Below are 17031 nucleotides of genomic sequence, written 5' to 3'. Positions count from 1 at the left end.
AAATCTGAACCGTTTATTGCGTATATAAAATACTAGCCTTGGAAGCCCAGGGTGAACGAAACAGGTATTTTAGAAGGCTGGCCAGACGAGACTAACGAAAGCCTATTCAGTCAGAGGCACTCAGAAAGATTTGCACTTCAGCAAATGTGACACTCCCTCAAAGGACACTAAACATTAGCTACGTTTCCATTAACTTGTTCTGTTATCTTTTTTTTTTTACATTTAGAATGTTCGGCATATACAATAGGTCTTCCCTGTGGCTCAGTTGGTAGAGCATGGTGTTTGCAACGCCAACATGGTGTGTGCAACACCAGGGTTGTGGGTTTGATTCCCACGGGGGCCAGTACAAACATGTTTTTTTTTTTAAATGCATGAAATGTATGCATTCACTACTGTAAGTCGCTCTGGATAAGAGCGTCTGCTAAATGACTAAAATGTAGATGGGACAATATGCCTGCTGCGATGCGTTTCCAATGAATTGTCGGACGTAATGACCTCACACACAAACAAAACTTTTTAGCTAAAACCCAGTATAAAATGAAGTGGTTGATGCGTTTTCATGATCCATTTAGGCATATTGCGCATTAATACATTTGCGACAGCCTGTATGTATACCAGGGTTCCCCAACTGGCGGCCCCTGGGCCGAACTTGGCCCACACATGGTTTTATTTGGCCCCCAAGTTTTCTGAGCAAAAAACATTTATTCTTTGAATTTTCATTGTTTGACATAAAATACTGTATAATTTGGTTTTAAATCAAAAAGTCCTATATCATGCTGTTTGTTACAGGGCGAATAATAAATTCCACAGCTGGCAATTTCAAAATGCATGTAAGTGATAGAACAATATCTGATTTTGAGGATAGATTCTGAATACATTTTTGGAAAGCTTATTGATTATATTAGAAAACAATTAACTAGAAGCTTGGGTAACTATACCGATCTAAGAGCGTTGGGCCAGTAACCAAAATGTCGCTGGTTCGAATCCCCAAGTCGGCAAGGTGGAAAAATCTGCCGTTCTGCCCTTGACCAAGGAAGTTAATAATTTGCAGGTTATTTCATTACTGTTAGACAGTTGCCATATTATTATTATTATTATATTATTATTATTATTATTATTATTATATATTATTGTTGTTACTAAGTATTGTTGGTTGTTTTTATTTCATTTAGACTCTTGAAAACAAGATGGTGCAGCTCAAGAGATTTCATCCTTGATCTGAAATAGCCTAATTGGATGGTGAAACTGCTGTTGATCTGAAATAATTGGATGGTGAAGGGCAGCGCACAATTGGCCTAGCGTCATCTGGGTTAGGCCGGTGTAGGCCGTCACTGTAAATATGAATTTGTTCTTAACTGACTTGCCTAGTTAAATAAAGGTTAAATCAAAAATTGAAAAAAAGACAATCGTTTGTCCTCCATTTTTATAGTTGAAAACTAGATTTATCCAGCAGTAGGCATTAATAATAAAATGTGGAGTGGACCTTTCTAGATAAATGTTTTTTTTTTTAAACGGACAAAAGAAAAATCCACCCGTCTAACGGATAAAACTGTTGGCAATCTTTGAAACATTTCTCCTATTGCTGCCGTGTCCTCCCATTACACATGCTGCCGTGTCCCATTACACATGCTGCCGTGTCCCATTACACATGCTGCCGTGTCCATACCATTACACATGCTGCCGTGTCCCATTACACATGCTGCCGTGTCCCATTACACATGCTGCCGTGTCCATACCATTACACATGCTGCCGTGTCCCATTACACATGCTGCCGTGTCCCATTACATATGCTGCCGTGTCCTCCCATTACACATGCTGCCGTGTCCCATTACACATGCTGCCGTGTCCTCCCATTACACATGCTGCCGTGTCCTCCCATTACACATGCTGCCGTGTCCTCCCATTACACATGCTGCCGTGTCCTCCCATTACACATGCTGCCGTGTCCCATTACACATGCTGCCGTGTCCCATTACACATGCTGCCGTGTCCCATTACACATGCTGCCGTGTCCTCCCATTACACATGCTGCCGTGTCCCATTACACATGCTGCCGTGTCCTCCCATTACACATGCTGCCGTGTCCCATTACACATGCTGCCGTGTCCCATTACACATGCTGCCGTGTCCCATTACACATGCTGCCGTGTCCTCCCATTACACATGCTGCCGTGTCCTCCCATTACACATGCTGCCGTGTCCTCCCATTACACATGCTGCCGTGTCCCATTACACATGCTGCCGTGTCCCATTACACATGCTGCCGTGTCTCCCATTACACATGCTGCCGTGTCCCATTACACATGCTGCCGTGTCTCCCATTACACATGCTGCCGTGTCCTCCCATTACACATGCTGCCGTGTCCCATTACACATGCTGCCGTGTCCCATTACACATGCTGCCGTGTCCCATTACACATGCTGCCGTGTCCCATTACACATGCTGCCGTGTCCTCCCATTACACATGCTGCCGTGTCCCATTACACATGCTGCCGTGTCCCATTACACATGCTGCCGTGTCCCATTACACATGCTGCCGTGTCCCATTACACATGCTGCCGTGTCCCATTACACATGTCACAGTGATTGTTTGGGCAACATTGCTTTTGTCTAATTAACTGGGTGAATGGAAACCTGCCTACTGATGTAAATGACATAGATCAGTGTTTCTCTCCACTCTGCTAAGACAGCTACAAAAACAAAGACTCAGAAAACACAACAACCAATTTCTGTTTACAAAAAAAAGGCATTTACTTCCACATGACGGCATCATTTATTATAGATGTCATAACATCACATAATGACCCTGACCTACTGCTACACGAAGTACGCTGCCAAGGCAGCCATCTTATCTTTGGGTTTCTTTTCCCTGCGCCCTCTGCCCCTGCCCCGCCCCCCTCGCCGTGCACCCCCACCGCGGGTCATGGAGGGGTGTCTCATGGTGGCGTGTTTGAGTTCAACCAGGTCCTGGAAGACTGGGTCGCAGAACACACAGCCGCTGTGCTGCATCTCTCCGTCAGGGAGCGGGGAGCGCGTCTTGTTGAAGTCCACCGCTACCAGGGACGCTTCACATGCCTCACAGCTCTCCTGGGCTACCTAGGAGACGAGAGGTGGGGATGGGAAGAGGGACAGAGGGGGAGGAAGGGAGTGAACACAGCAAGAGGGAAGAAAGAGTGAGAGAGAGAAAAGAGAGATGACTGTTATAATGGGCGGCAGGTAGCCTAGTGGTTAGAGTGTATAGGTGGCAGGTAGCCTAGTGGTTAGAGTGTATAGGAGGCAGGTAGCCTAGTGGTTAGAGTGTAGAGGTGGCAGGTAGCCTAGTGGTTAGAGTGTAGAGGTGGCAGGTAGCCTAGTGGTTAGGGTGTAGAGGTGGCAGGTAGCCTAGTCATTAGAGTGTAGAGGTGGCTGGTAGCCTAGTGGTTAGAGTGTAGAGGTGGCAGGTAGCCTAGTTGTTAGAGTGTAGAGGTGGCAGGTAGCCTAGTGGTTAGAGTGTAGAGGTGGCAGGTAGCCTAGTGGTTAGAGTGTAGAGGTGGCAGGTAGCCTAGTGGTTAGAGTGTAGAGGTGGCAGGTAGCCTAGTGGTTAGAGTGTAGAGGTGGCAGGTAGCCTAGTGGTTAGAGTGTAGAGGTGGCAGGTAGCCTAGTTGTTAGAGTGTAGAGGTGGCAGGTAGCCTAGTGGTTAGAGTGTATAGGTGGCAGGTAGCCTAGTGGTTAGAGTGTAGAGGTGGCAGGTAGCCTAGTGGTTAGAGTGTAGAGGTGGCAGGTAGCCTAGTGGTTAGAGTGTAGAGGTGACAGGTAGCCTAGTGGTTAGAGTGTAGAGGTGGCAGGTAGCCTAGTGGTTAGAGTGTAGAGGTGGCAGGTAGCCTAGTGGTTAGAGTGTATAGGTGGCAGGTAGCCTAGTGGTTAGAGTGTATAGGTGGCAGGTAGCCTAGTGGTTAGAGTGTATAGGTGACAGGTAACCTAGTGGTTAGAGTGTAGAGGTGGCAGGTAGCCTAGTGGTTAGAGTGTAGAGGTGACAGGTAACCTAGTGGTTAGAGTGTAGAGGTGGCAGGTAGCCTAGTGGTTAGAGTGTAGAGGTGGCAGGTAGCCTAGTGGTTAGAGTGTAGAGGTGACAGGTAACCTAGTGGTTAGAGTGTATAGGAGGCAGGTAGCCTAGTGGTTAGAGTGTATAGGTGGCAGGTAGCCTAGTGGTTAGAGTGTAGAGGTGGCAGGTAGCCTAGTGGTTAGAGTGTAGAGGTGGCAGGTAGCCTAGTGGTTAGAGTGTAGAGGTGACAGGTAGCCTAGTGGTTAGAGTGTAGAGGGGGCAGGTAGCCTAGTGGTTAGAGTGTAGAGGTGGCAGGTAGCCTAGTGGTTAGAGTGTAGAGGTGGCAGGTAGCCTAGTGGTTAGAGTGTAGAGGTGGCAGGTAGCCTAGTGGTTAGAGTGTAGAGGTGGCAGGTAGCCTAGTGGTTAGAGTGTAGAGGTGACAGGTAGCCTAGTGGTTAGAGTGTAGAGGGGGCAGGTAGCCTAGTGGTTAGAGCATTGGGACAGTAACCAAGCTGAATCCCTGAGCTGACAAGGTAAAAAAAATCGGTCATTCTGCCCCTGAACAAAGCAATTAACCCACTGTTCCTTGGCCGTCATAGTAAATAAGAATTTGTTCTTAACTCACTTGCCTAGTTAAATAATAGAATATAAATAAAATAAAGTGTGAAAAATGCAAATGAAGTTTATAACTCTAAAGTCCTCGTCCTGCCTACCTGCACCCTGTGTGCGTGCTCAAAGAAGTGCACCATCACATTGCACCTGTTGCAGGCCATCTTCCACTTGGGGCCGGAGGTAGGGTCCAAAACCAGCACCCCGCCCTCACACTCCACACACTGACCAATACCCAGGGAGTTGAGACTGTGTTGGCAGGACGGGTGGGTGCACTCATTACATCCCATACCTGGGAGGGAGGGAGAGAGGGAGAGAGGGAGAGAGGGAGAGAGGGAGAGAGAGAGAGAGAGAGGGAGGGAGGGAGGGAGGGAGGGAGGGAGGGAGGGAGGGAGGGAGGGAGGGAGGGAGAAAAACAATGAGGAAAAGTTGGAATATCAGTTTACTTCCAGAATTGAAATTGACCTCAAACCCTATAACAACTATCAAAACAATCACTCACTCACTCACACTCACCAGCCACCCACTCACCTTTCTTCATGTCCCTGAAGGGGGGGTTGCTGAAGCAGTAGGGACAAAGGGGGTAGCTCTTTCCCCTGGATCCAGAGGTCCACAGCACCAGCTCAAACTCATCCAGTGGGCAGCGCAGCTCCTTGTACAGCTTGATGGCGCCATTCTGAGGCAGGCTGTACGTCTCATCACACCCAGCACAGTGCAGTCGGCTGGGCTTGGCCTGGGAGAACCAATCAATCATTAGCGTGCAGGATGGGCCGAGTTTGCACTTCTGGGACAATTGGTTCCACTGTACCGGGCAAGTTATATCAAACGCTCCTAAAGTAGACATACCATGAAACTGACAAGAACACACACACACGAACACTCCAACACTGATGCTCCATTCAGAGGGTGAATGGGCAAGACAAAATATTTAAGTGTCTTAGAACAGGGTATGGTAGTAAGTGCCAGGAACACTGGTTTGTGTCAAGAATTGCAACACTGCTGGGTTTTTCACACTCAACAGTTCCCCATGCGTATCAAGAACTGTCCCCCACCCAAAGGACATCCAGCCAACTTGACACATTTGTGGGAAGCACTGGAGTCAACATGGGCCTGTGGAACGCTTGACAACTTTTAGAGTCCATGCCCAGACGAGCCTGTTCTAAGGGGAAAGGGGAGGCGGTCAATACTCAATATTAGGAAGGCGTACTTAAATGTTTTATACACTCAGTGTGTAAATAATGTCTTCTCTCCTGGATGACATCATTTGTAAGACTTGTGGAACTCAATGAAATGCAAAAAAAAGCATCTAACAAAACACAAGGACACACACACAGCGACCGCACACGCACACAGCGACCGCACACAGCGACCGCGAGCGCACGCACACAGCGACCGCGAGCGCACGCACACAGCGACCGCATGCGCACACAGCGGAATTCTGATTATGCATGCATACATTGTGGATGATGACCTCGTAATAAAAGGCAGAATCTAACAAACACAAACGTGTTCACACTCCTGCGTCAATAAACGTTAGAATCACCTTTGTCAGCAATTACAGCTGTGAGTCTTTCTGGGTAAATCTCTAAGAGCTTTCCACTCCTGGATTGTACAGCATTTACCCATTATGATTTTAAAAATCTTCAAGCTCTGTCAAGTTGGTTGTTGATCATTGCTAGACACCCATTTTTAAGTCTTGCCATAGATTTTCAAGACGATTTAAGACAAAACCATAACTAGGCCACTCAGGAACATTCTAATAGATTATATGTTTTTATCAGAGATTGTCAGTTTCTGACTCAAATAAGATTCCCTCAAGGTTGCTCTGATGTCCAAAATATTCAAATTGACATTTTGTGATATGTAACTTTTAAGTTGCATGTATTTGAAACGATCTACGTTGGTCAGGCCAAAAAAGTATTTCCTGTTACCGTTTTCTATGGCTTTAGTTTTCCATGTTGGCCAATTTATATTGATGAATTCTGGAAAGCAATCCAAGGATTGTTCCATAAGGTTGTGCTTTTACGGAGTGATATTGGTTGTTGAACAATCCATTTCATTTTGTTCCATATTGTTATAGTGTTCCATATTGTTATAGTGTTCCATATCGTTATAGTGTTCCATATCGTTATAGTGTTCCATATCGTTATAGTGTTCCATATCGTTATAGTGTTCCATATCGTTATAGTGTTCCATATTGTTATAGTGTTCCATATCGTTATAGTGTTCCATATCGTTATAGTGTTCCATATCGTTATAGTGTTCCATATCGTTATAGTGTTCCATATCGTTATAGTGTTCCATATCGTTATAGTGTTCCATATCGTTATAGTGTTCCATATCGTTATAGTGTTCCATATCGTTATAGTGTTCCATATCGTTATAGTGTTCCATATCGTTATAGTGTTCCATATCGTTATAGTGTTTCATATTGTTATAGTGTTCCATATTGTTATAGTGTTCCATATTGTTAACTATGAAGATGTTCATGTTCTCAGCTTTATCCTTTGAAAACCGACACGTGAAAAGATTCTGGGGACGAACATTCCTCTTTAGTGTACAGAGGGTAGTGGGAACGGCCCAGAACATCACAAGTTTCCTGCCATCCAGGACCATTACAATAGGCAGTGTCAGAGGAAGGCCCAAAAAATGATCAGAGACTCCAGTCACCCAAGTTATAGACTGTTCTCTCTGCTACCTCACGGCAAGTGGCACCAGAGCGCCAAGTGTAGGACCAAAAGGCTCCTCAACAGCTTCTGCCCCCAAGCCATAAGACTGCTGAACAATTAATCAAATCGCCACCGGACAATTTACATTGACCCCTCCCTCCCTTTTGTACACTGCTGCTACTCTCTGTTTATTATCTATGCATAGTCACTTCACCCCGACCTACATGTACAAATTACCTCAACTAGCCTGTACCCCCGCAGACTGACTCGTTAGCGGTGCCCCCTGTATAAAGCCTCGTTATTGTTATTCTTATTGTGTTACTTTTTATTATTACTTTTTATTTTAGTCTACTTGGTAATATTTACTTAACTCTTCTTGAACTGCACTGTTGGTTAAGGGCTTGTAAGTAAGCATTTCACAGTAAAGTCTACACTTGTATTCGGCACATGTGACAAAGTTTGATTTGTTTTGACTAAAGTGTGCAAAGCTGTCATCAAGGGTGGCTACTTTGAAGAATCTTAAATATAAAATGTGTTTTGATTTGTTTAACACTTGTTTTTGGTTACTACATCATTCCATATGTGTTTTAATGTCTTTATTATTCTACAATGTAGAACATTTTAAAAAATAAAATAAAAACCCTGGAATGAGTAGGTGTGTCCAAACTGGTACTGTATACGTCGCAAGTAAAAGTATTGGGTAGAGAGTTGATAGAAGGTTAAAATCAAGACTTGGAAAGTTCTACATCTTCCTTTTCTCTAACTTTTATTTTCTAGAAGTCTGTTATGAGCGACTATTTAAAAGAACATCTTGGGTGGGGTAATTGGTATTAGCAGAATGTTGTTGTTGTTGTTTTGGCCACCATGGTTTATTCTCCCTGTAAGATTTATGGGAAAATTATTCAATTGAATTAGATCTGCTTTCATATTGGTGAGTAATGGGATGAATATTATCTTTATATATTTGTCGTCACTTACTTTTTCAAAGTATTATAAATATAAACTGATGTTGGTACAAAATGGAGGGAAAGTTGAAGCATAACTAACAAAACTAACAGTTAACAAAAACGTATGCTTAATCCAGTATAAACTAATGTACAGAGACAAAATTCACAAATTCTAGAGCACAACGGCAGAGTCATGTCTTAAGTGTAAAACTAACAATGACTGAATAATCAATGCTTTCTGGAAGTGCTATAAAGTATGGAATTTGTGGGCGGAACTAGAAAGTTGGCTGCCAAAAGTATTACAATGTAAACTTACTTTTAAATCAGTCTGTCTGCATATTTCAAGACATGGCATTTGGGGGTTCAGTGAGATACCCAATGGGCTGGATGATTCTCTTCTCATCGCTCATCTTTAAAAAAACAGACTAAAGTCGTGGAAATCAATCAATCTGAAAAATTGAATGATTTATTATTGAAATATTGATATAGCATGGGCGACAAAGGAAAAACTAATTGATACAATTTAAGGCCATGTGGCAAACAACAATACAGGTACTAGGGATGGAGGAGTGAATGCAGGTCTGGGCAAATTAGATGTCATTGTTTACTTTTTTTATTTAACCTTTATTTAACTAGGCAAGTCACTTAAGAACAAATTAATATTTTACAATGACGGCCTAACCCGAACAAACCCTCCACTAACCCGACGACCCTAACCGATCACGGCCGGTTGTGATACAACCCAGTACCGAACCGGGGTCTGTAGTGACACCTCTAGCACTGAGATGCAGTGTCTTTAGACCGCTGCGCCACTCGGGAGCTGAACCGACAAGGTGAAAAATCTGTCGATGTGCCCTTGAGCAAGGCACTTTACTTTAATTTGCTCCAGGGCTGCCGTACTACTTTGGCTGATCCTATAAAAGAACACATTTCACTGCACCTATCCAGTGTATGGACGATTAAACACCATATACACACATACAGTGCCTTCAGAAAGTATTCACACCACTTGACTTTTTCCACATTTTGTTGTGTTACATTTAGATTTTGGTCTCCAGTGCTGCGTGAGTGGGATTTTAAATGGAAGTTCTGGAACTAGGCTACCGGAGCTGACATACGGATATAATATATTGCATATAACTTCAGGGGCAGCAGGTAGCCTAGTGGTTAGAGCGTTGGGACAGTAACCGAAAGGTTGCTGGATCGAATCCCCGAGCTGACAAGGTAAAAGTCTGTCGTTCTGCCCCCGAACAAGGCAGTTATAACCCACTGTTCCCCGGTAGGCCGTCATTGTAAATAAGAATTTGTTCTTAAGTGACTTGCCTAGTTAAATAAAAGGTTACATTTTTTTAAAATAATTATCCAACCAGCGACCTTTTGATTGGATAATGGATGTATTCCCATCCTCCTTATGAGGTCATATCATGGTTTCCTCGTGGCTTTCTTCATCAGTCAAATCAGCCACGTGTCTTTCTGTCTCTCCCTCTGTCCTTCTCTGCCTCTACCCCTCTGTCTGTCTCCCCCGCTCTCCCCAACGTCACTAGACCGGTACAGGCCACTCTGGAGTCACGTCGTCCCATAGCAACATGCAGACGCAATCAGACTAGAACATGAGAGGGACTACCTGGTCCAATGAGAAACGCTCCTTCTTAGTTTCCCATTGCAATACGTTTTGTAACAATGTCCCCTAATGAACAGGAAGGACCCTGATGAATAATACATGCCTCCATGACTTCCTCAGTTGAAGTGGCTTCATTCATTTAAAAGCTCCCTTTTTTGGTCCCTTTCCGCCGACTGAAGGCCGCAGCTCGGCCACCGGTAGAACGGGTTACGGGGGGGGGGTTAATGCTTGCTGGCCGCGTGTCAAGGTCTAGTGCCTTCCCGTAGAGTGGGATAAGTTGAGCCATATACAAAATGTATAATTTGACCAAATATTTACGAAGAGGTAATCTTTTCATGGAGTCTGTGAAGGAAGAAACCATATGGAAAAAGTGGTAAGCAAGTTAGGACCAAAAGAAACTGATTTTCACCAAGTCAAATGAATAGATTGTGTTTGAGAAATAAAGATAGAAAAGATTTTAAAAGGTAGTGGTAATATTTCATTCAGGCAAGAAATGTGTAGGCTGCTTAACTTACCCCATATACGGGGTAAGTTGTGACAAGAGGCCACTTTTTGGGGGGAAAGTCGTTTTCAAAACTGTAACGTTTATATGAATTCTGATTATTTCCAGGGATACACAACATCCTGTAATATCTAGAAATAAAACTATATGTTCCCTTGACGGAGTGATGCTGAATGCAAATAACGGCTCAACTAACGCCACTCTCCCCTACCACCAAAGTGTGTGTGTGTGTGTGTGTGTGTGTGTGTGTGTGTGTGTGTGTGTGTGTGTGTGTGTGTGTGTGTGTGTGTGTGTGTGGTGTGTGTGTGGCAGTCATCTAATTGTGGCACTTGCCTTTTCGTTGTTGAAGGCAGTCAAGAGATTTGGAACTTGACTCCTAAATGAGGTAAGTTTCCACAAAAAAAATATTTAATATTCCCTGTTTTGATTAACCCTCCTGTCCCCTTACTGGGTAAACCTGAGTAAACCTGGGTAAACCTGTATCTATTAAGAAATAAGAGTGACACTGTATCAATGGCTAGTTGGCTACTTTCTCAAACTTTCAAATCCCAACGTAGCAGAAGAGTAACTATTAAGTCATCACTATATAATCCACATTTTGCCAAAGTAAAATAATAGTAAGCATAGCACATTATTATGTAACCAAATTAGTAGTGGCCTAGCATGGATAATAATAATAATAATTTACAGCAACATTCCAGTATGCTACTTAGCTGAAGCTTTTAGCCAAAAGCTAGCAATGCTAACATCACGCTCGTCCAACAAGTTTTACCACAGACAGACACGTCACAGGGGCTATAAAGCTGAAGCATCCTGTCGTGGAAATTCTACCCATGGGACAGTCGAAGTCAATCTTAAATGAATCATTGTATATTAACAGCAAGCTGGAGACGTCACAGTCAAACAGATGCATAAAGTACCGGTCTGAAGGGAGCTCCAACGGGGCAGTCCCGTTAGTTCCCTTATATACTGGTTACAGACACGTTATATAGGCATAGTTCATAGGGTTGGTTCAGGCATGCGTCTGGCACCATCTCCCATCTTAACTTATAGAACATATTCTGGCGTTCTGCCAGATGGTCCCAAGGAGGGGGTCATGTCGCCCCCCATATCTTTACCAAGGACAGGTGTAACCGATGTGAAATGGCTAGTTAGTTAGCGGTGGTGCGCGCTAATAGCGTTTCAATCAGTGACGTCACTCGCTCTGAGACTTGAAGTAGGGTTTCCCCTTGCGTTGCAAGGGCCGTGGCTTTTGTGGCGCGATGGGTAACGATGCTTCGTGGGGTGTCAGTTGTTGATGTGTGCAAGGGTCCCTGGTTCGAGCCCAGGTTGGGGCGAAGAGAGGGACGGAACCTACACTGTTACACCGGCAAGAACCAAGGATTATTTATGACACGAAAGACAAGATTAACATTTTCAAGGCGGTCTCTTCACACGATATAGAATGTTTTCTCACCACCAAATATGGTAGTGAGAGGAAGTCCAGTCGCGTGAAATGGGATAGGATGGAACTAGGTAAAACTGGGCCAAGATTCACATTCTCATTGATTAAACATCTGATCTCAATAAATGTTTCTGTTCCCAAAACTAAAATCTGTAAGGAACACAGTGTGCTAAGTTTAATAGAAAAGAAAATGTGTTGTTTAGAAGGAATGCAAGGTCAAATTGAGTTCACTTTACAGAGGAGGCATTCCCTAACGGATATATGTAAATACATGCTACAACGCGCCAATAGCATCTCGCTAGCTTGTACTTGGCATTGCCTACCTCCTTTCCGCGTTCTGCCCACTATGCTTCATTTGCTCCCACTGTAAAACGACAGAGATGAACTATCTTGGGTTAGTTAAAAATATCTTTGCTTTTACCATCCCTGACCTAGCCTATGGCCTAGGGTTAATGAGACACTGGTAACCACTAGACTGGCTTACTACTGCTCTTTAATTACTTGTTACATTTATTTCTTATTCTTATCCGTATTTTTTTAAACTGCATTGTTGGTCAGGGGCTCGTAAGTAAGCATTTCACTGTAAGGTCTACTACACCTGTTGTATTCAGCATTTCACTGTAAGGTCTACTACACCTGTTGTATTCAGCATTTCACTGTAAGGTCTACTACACCTGTTGTATTCAGCATTTCACTGTAAGGTCTACTACACCTGTTGTATTCAGCATTTCACTGTAAGGTCTACTACACCTGTTGTATTCAGCATTTCACTGTGAGGTCTACTACACCTGTTGTATTCAGCATTTCACTGTAAGGTCTACACCTGCTGACTGGCAGGCTCTCTGACTGACTGGATGGCTGGCAGGCTCTCTGACTGACTGGATGGCTGGCAGGCTCTCTGACTGACTGGATGGCTGGCAGGCTCTCTGACTGACTGGCAGGCTCTCTGACTGACTGGATGGCTGGCAGGCTCTCTGACTGACTGGATGGCTGGCAGGCTCTCTGACTGACTGGATGGCTGGCAGGATCTCTGACTGACTGGCTGGCTGGCAGGATCTCTGACTGGCTGGCTGGCAGGATCTCTGACTGGCCTGGCTGGCAGGATCTGACTGACTGGATGGCTGGCAGGATCTCCTGACTGGCAGGCTCTCTGACTGTGGATGGCTGGCAGGATCTCTGACTGACTGGATGGCTGGCAGGCTCTCTGACTGACTGATGGCTGGCAGGATCTCTGACTGGCTGGCTGGCAGGATCTCTGACTGGCTGGCTGGCAGGATCTCTGACTGGCAGGATCTCTGACTGGCTGGCAGGATCTCTGACTGACTGGATGGCTGGCAGGCTCTCTGACTGACTGGCAGGCTCTCTGACTGACTGGATGGCTGGCAGGCTCTCTGACTGACTGGCAGGCTCTCTGACTGACTGGATGGCTGGCAGGCTCTCTGACTGACTGGATGGCTGGCAGGCTCTCTGACTGACTGGATGGCTGGCAGGATCTCTGACTGGCTGGCTGGCAGGATCTCTGACTGGCTGGCTGGCAGGATCTCTGACTGGCAGGATCTCTGACTGGCTGGCTGGCAGGATCTCTGACTGGCTGGCTGGCAGGATCTCTGACTGGCTGGCTGGCAGGATCTCTGACTGACAGGATCTGGCTGGCAGGATCTCTGATGGCTGGCTGGCAGGATCTCTGACTGGCTGGATTGACTGGCAGGATCTCTGACTGGCAGGACTCTGACTGGCAGGATCTCTGACTACTGACTGGCTGGCTGGCAGGATCTCTGACTGGCGTCCTGACTGGCAGGATCTCTGACTGGCAGGATCCTGACTGGCAGGATCTCTGACTGGCTGGCTGGCAGGATCTCTGACTGGCAGGATCTCTGACTGGCCTGGCTGGCAGGATCTCTGACTGGCTGGCTGGCAGGATCTCTGACCTGGCTGGCATTGCTGGCAGGATCTCTGACTGGCAGGATCTCTGACTGGCAGGATCTCTGACTGGCAGGATCTCTGACTGGCAGGATCTCTGACTGGCTGGCTGGCAGGATCTCTGACTGGCAGGATCTCTGACTGGCAGGATCTCTGACTGGCAGGATCTCTGACTGGCAGGATCTCTGACTGGCAGGATCTCTGACTGGCAGGATCTCTGACTGGCTGGATCTCTGACTGGCAAGTTTGTGATGTTTTTCAATGAGGGGACAAACTCAATAGGGGGGACAACTTGGAGGGGGGGGGGGGTGATAGAGAGCGGGAGAGATGAGAGGTAGAGAGAGGGAAAAGAGGGAGAGAGAGAAGAGAGGTAGAGAGACCTACTTTGGTGGCAGGATGTTTATGTTAAAGTCAAGGGAAGTGTCTCCATGGTTGCACCGTTACAATGCAGAAAACCCCTAGTCTGCAGCAGCCCAAACCGTTCAAAACCAAATACCGATTTTACCAGAGCTACATTTTTTTTTTTTATAGCACGGATTTGCGGGACGCTCTTAAAGGGGTACACACAAAGTAATCATCATGAGTAAGGAACTATGGAAATAGTTCAAATAAACCATTTAAATCGATAAAAAAAGGTTTGTCATGGAAATCTTCTTTACAGTGTCCTTTAAATCCTACGTATTATTATGATGTATAATTATTAAAATAGATGATTAGCAGTATTGATCAGATGGTGATTAGCAGTATTGATCAGATGGTGATTAGCAGTACAGATCAGATGGTGATTAGCAGTATAGATCAGATGGTGATTAGCAGTACAGATCAGATGGTGATTAGCAGTATAGATCAGATGGTGATTAGCAGTATAGATCAGATGGTGATTAGCAGTATAGATCAGATGGTGATTAGCAGTATAGATCAGATGGTGATTAGCAGTATAGATCAGATGGTGATTAGCAGTATAGATCAGATGGTGATTAGCAGTATAGATGGTGATTATCAGTATTGATCAGATGGTGATTATCAGTATTGATCAGATGGTGATTAGCAGTATTGATCAGATGGTGATTAGCAGTATAGATCAGATGGTGATTAGCGTGGTGATACAGTATTGATCAGATGGTGATTAGCAGTATTGATCAGATGGTGATTAGCAGTATTGATCAGATGGTGATTAGCAGTATTGATCAGATGGTGATTAGCAGTATTGATCAGATGGTGATTAGCAGTATAGATCAGATGGTGATTAGCAGTATAGATCAGATGGTGATTAGCAGTATAGATCAGATGGTGATTAGCAGTATAGATGGTGATTATCAGTATTGATCAGATGGTGATTATCAGTATTGATCAGATGGTGATTAGCAGTACAGATCAGATGGTGATTAGCAGTACAGATCAGATGGTGATTAGCAGTACAGATCAGATGGTGATTAGCAGTACAGATCAGATGGTGATTAGCAGTATAGATCAGATGGTGATTAGCAGTATAGATCAGATGGTGATTAGCAGTATTGATCAGATGGTGATTAGCAGTATAGATCAGATGGTGATTAGCAGTACAGATCAGATGGTGATTAGCAGTATAGATCAGATGGTGATTAGCAGTACAGATCAGATGGTGATTAGCAGTATAGATCAGATGGTGATTAGCAGTATAGATCAGATGGTGATTAGCAGTATAGATCAGATGGTGATTAGCAGTATTGATCAGATGGTGATTAGCAGTATAGATCAGATGGTGATTAGCAGTATAGATCAGATGGTGATTAGCAGTATAGATCAGATGGTGATTAGCAGTATAGATCAGATGGTGATTAGCAGTACAGATCAGATGGTGATTAGCAGTATTGATCAGATGGTGATTAGCAGTATTGATCAGATGGTGATTAGCAGTTTTGATCAGATGGTGATTAGCAGTATAGATCAGATGGTGATTAGCAGTACAGATCAGATGGTGATTAGCAGTACAGATCAGATGAGATGGAGGTTGACCCAGTGACCTTTTGTTGTTGTTTTGTAACACTGACCTGAATGTACTTCATGAAGCGATGGCACTTGCCGCAGCGAGACAGGGGCTTGCCGGTGGCAGCGATGGGAGAGAACGTCACCTCCATGAGCTCGTCCATACCTACAGGACAGAGACATGGGTAGTTTATGCCGTCCATTAGCTAGTTCATACCTAGAGGACACAGAGACATGGGTAGTTTATGCCGTCCATTAGCTAGTTCATACCTACAGGACAGAGACATGGGTAGTTTATGCCGTCCATTAGCTAGTTCATACCTAGAGGACAGAGACATGGGTAGTTTATGCCGTCCATTAGCTAGTTCATACCTAGAGGACAGAGACATGGGTAGTTTATGCTGTCCATTAGCTAGTTCATACCTACAGGACAGAGACATGGGTAGTTTATGCCGTCCATTAGCTAGTTCATACCTAGAGGACAGAGACATGGGTAGTTTATGCCGTCCATTAGCTAGTTCATACCTACAGGACAGAGACATGGGTAGTTTATGCCGTCCATTAGCTAGTTCATACCTAGAGGACAGAGACATGGGTAGTTTATGCCGTCCATTAGCTAGTTCATACCTACAGGACAGAGACATGGGTAGTTTATGCCGTCCATTAGCTAGTTCATACCTAGAGGACACAGAGACATGGGTAGTTTATGCTGTCCATTAGCTAGTTCATACCTACAGGACAGAGACATGGGTCGTTTATGCTGTCCATTAGCTAGTTCATACCTACCTACCTATTTACTAAATTACAGTAGAGTATTTACTAAATTACAGTAGAGTATTTACTAAATTACAGTAGAGTATTTACTAAATTACAGTAGAGTATTTACTAAATTACAGTAGAGTATTTACTAAATTACAGTAGAGTATTTACTAAATTACAGTATATGTGGTTATGTTTTTCTTTGCTTTTCAATCACTATTCCCATCCGAGAGCACCTGTGGGTTTTTTGGGATACCTGAAGCGCTCCTGCTAGTTCTTTTTCAAATGGAACTTCCTGTTGAAGTGAGTGTGTTTGTGTGTGAGTGTGTTGTACTCACTAGCGATGGTGTCAAAGAAGTAGTGGAACTTCCTCTTGAAGATGTCCAGTGTGTGTTGCAGAACCTGTTGGTAGTTGGCCTTGCCCTGAGCAATCAGGTTGAGCTGTTTCTCTACTGCACCTCGGATGGTAGGCAGCACCAGCTCAGCATCTACACAAACATTGCGGGGTAAATACACACAAATGCATGCGAGGACATATGGATACACATCGCCAAGAACATACATGAAAACAT

The 17031-nt window shown here is 44.5% G+C and overlaps 1 protein-coding gene across 2 annotated transcripts in view; it reads right to left on the bottom strand.

Annotated features, from left to right (window-relative positions):
• Window positions 1–2728: 2728 nt before the first annotated feature.
• The window catches only part of top3b (DNA topoisomerase III beta), a 34148-nt gene continuing 19845 nt past the window's right edge, over window positions 2729–17031 (bottom strand). For both annotated transcript variants that reach the window (NM_001173932.1, XM_045706586.1), the window contains 5 exon segments: window positions 2729–3098; window positions 4737–4924; window positions 5164–5365; window positions 15766–15866; window positions 16798–16947. In NM_001173932.1, coding sequence (NP_001167403.1) covers window positions 2820–3098; window positions 4737–4924; window positions 5164–5365; window positions 15766–15866; window positions 16798–16947 — 920 coding nt within the window. In that variant the 3' untranslated portion in view covers window positions 2729–2819.

Source organism: Salmo salar, chromosome ssa24 (assembly GCF_905237065.1).
Source record: "Salmo salar chromosome ssa24, Ssal_v3.1, whole genome shotgun sequence".
Classification (NCBI taxonomy): domain Eukaryota; kingdom Metazoa; phylum Chordata; class Actinopteri; order Salmoniformes; family Salmonidae; genus Salmo; species Salmo salar.
Note: the sequence above shows the minus strand (reverse complement) of the source record. Positions and strands in the feature narration are given on the sequence as shown.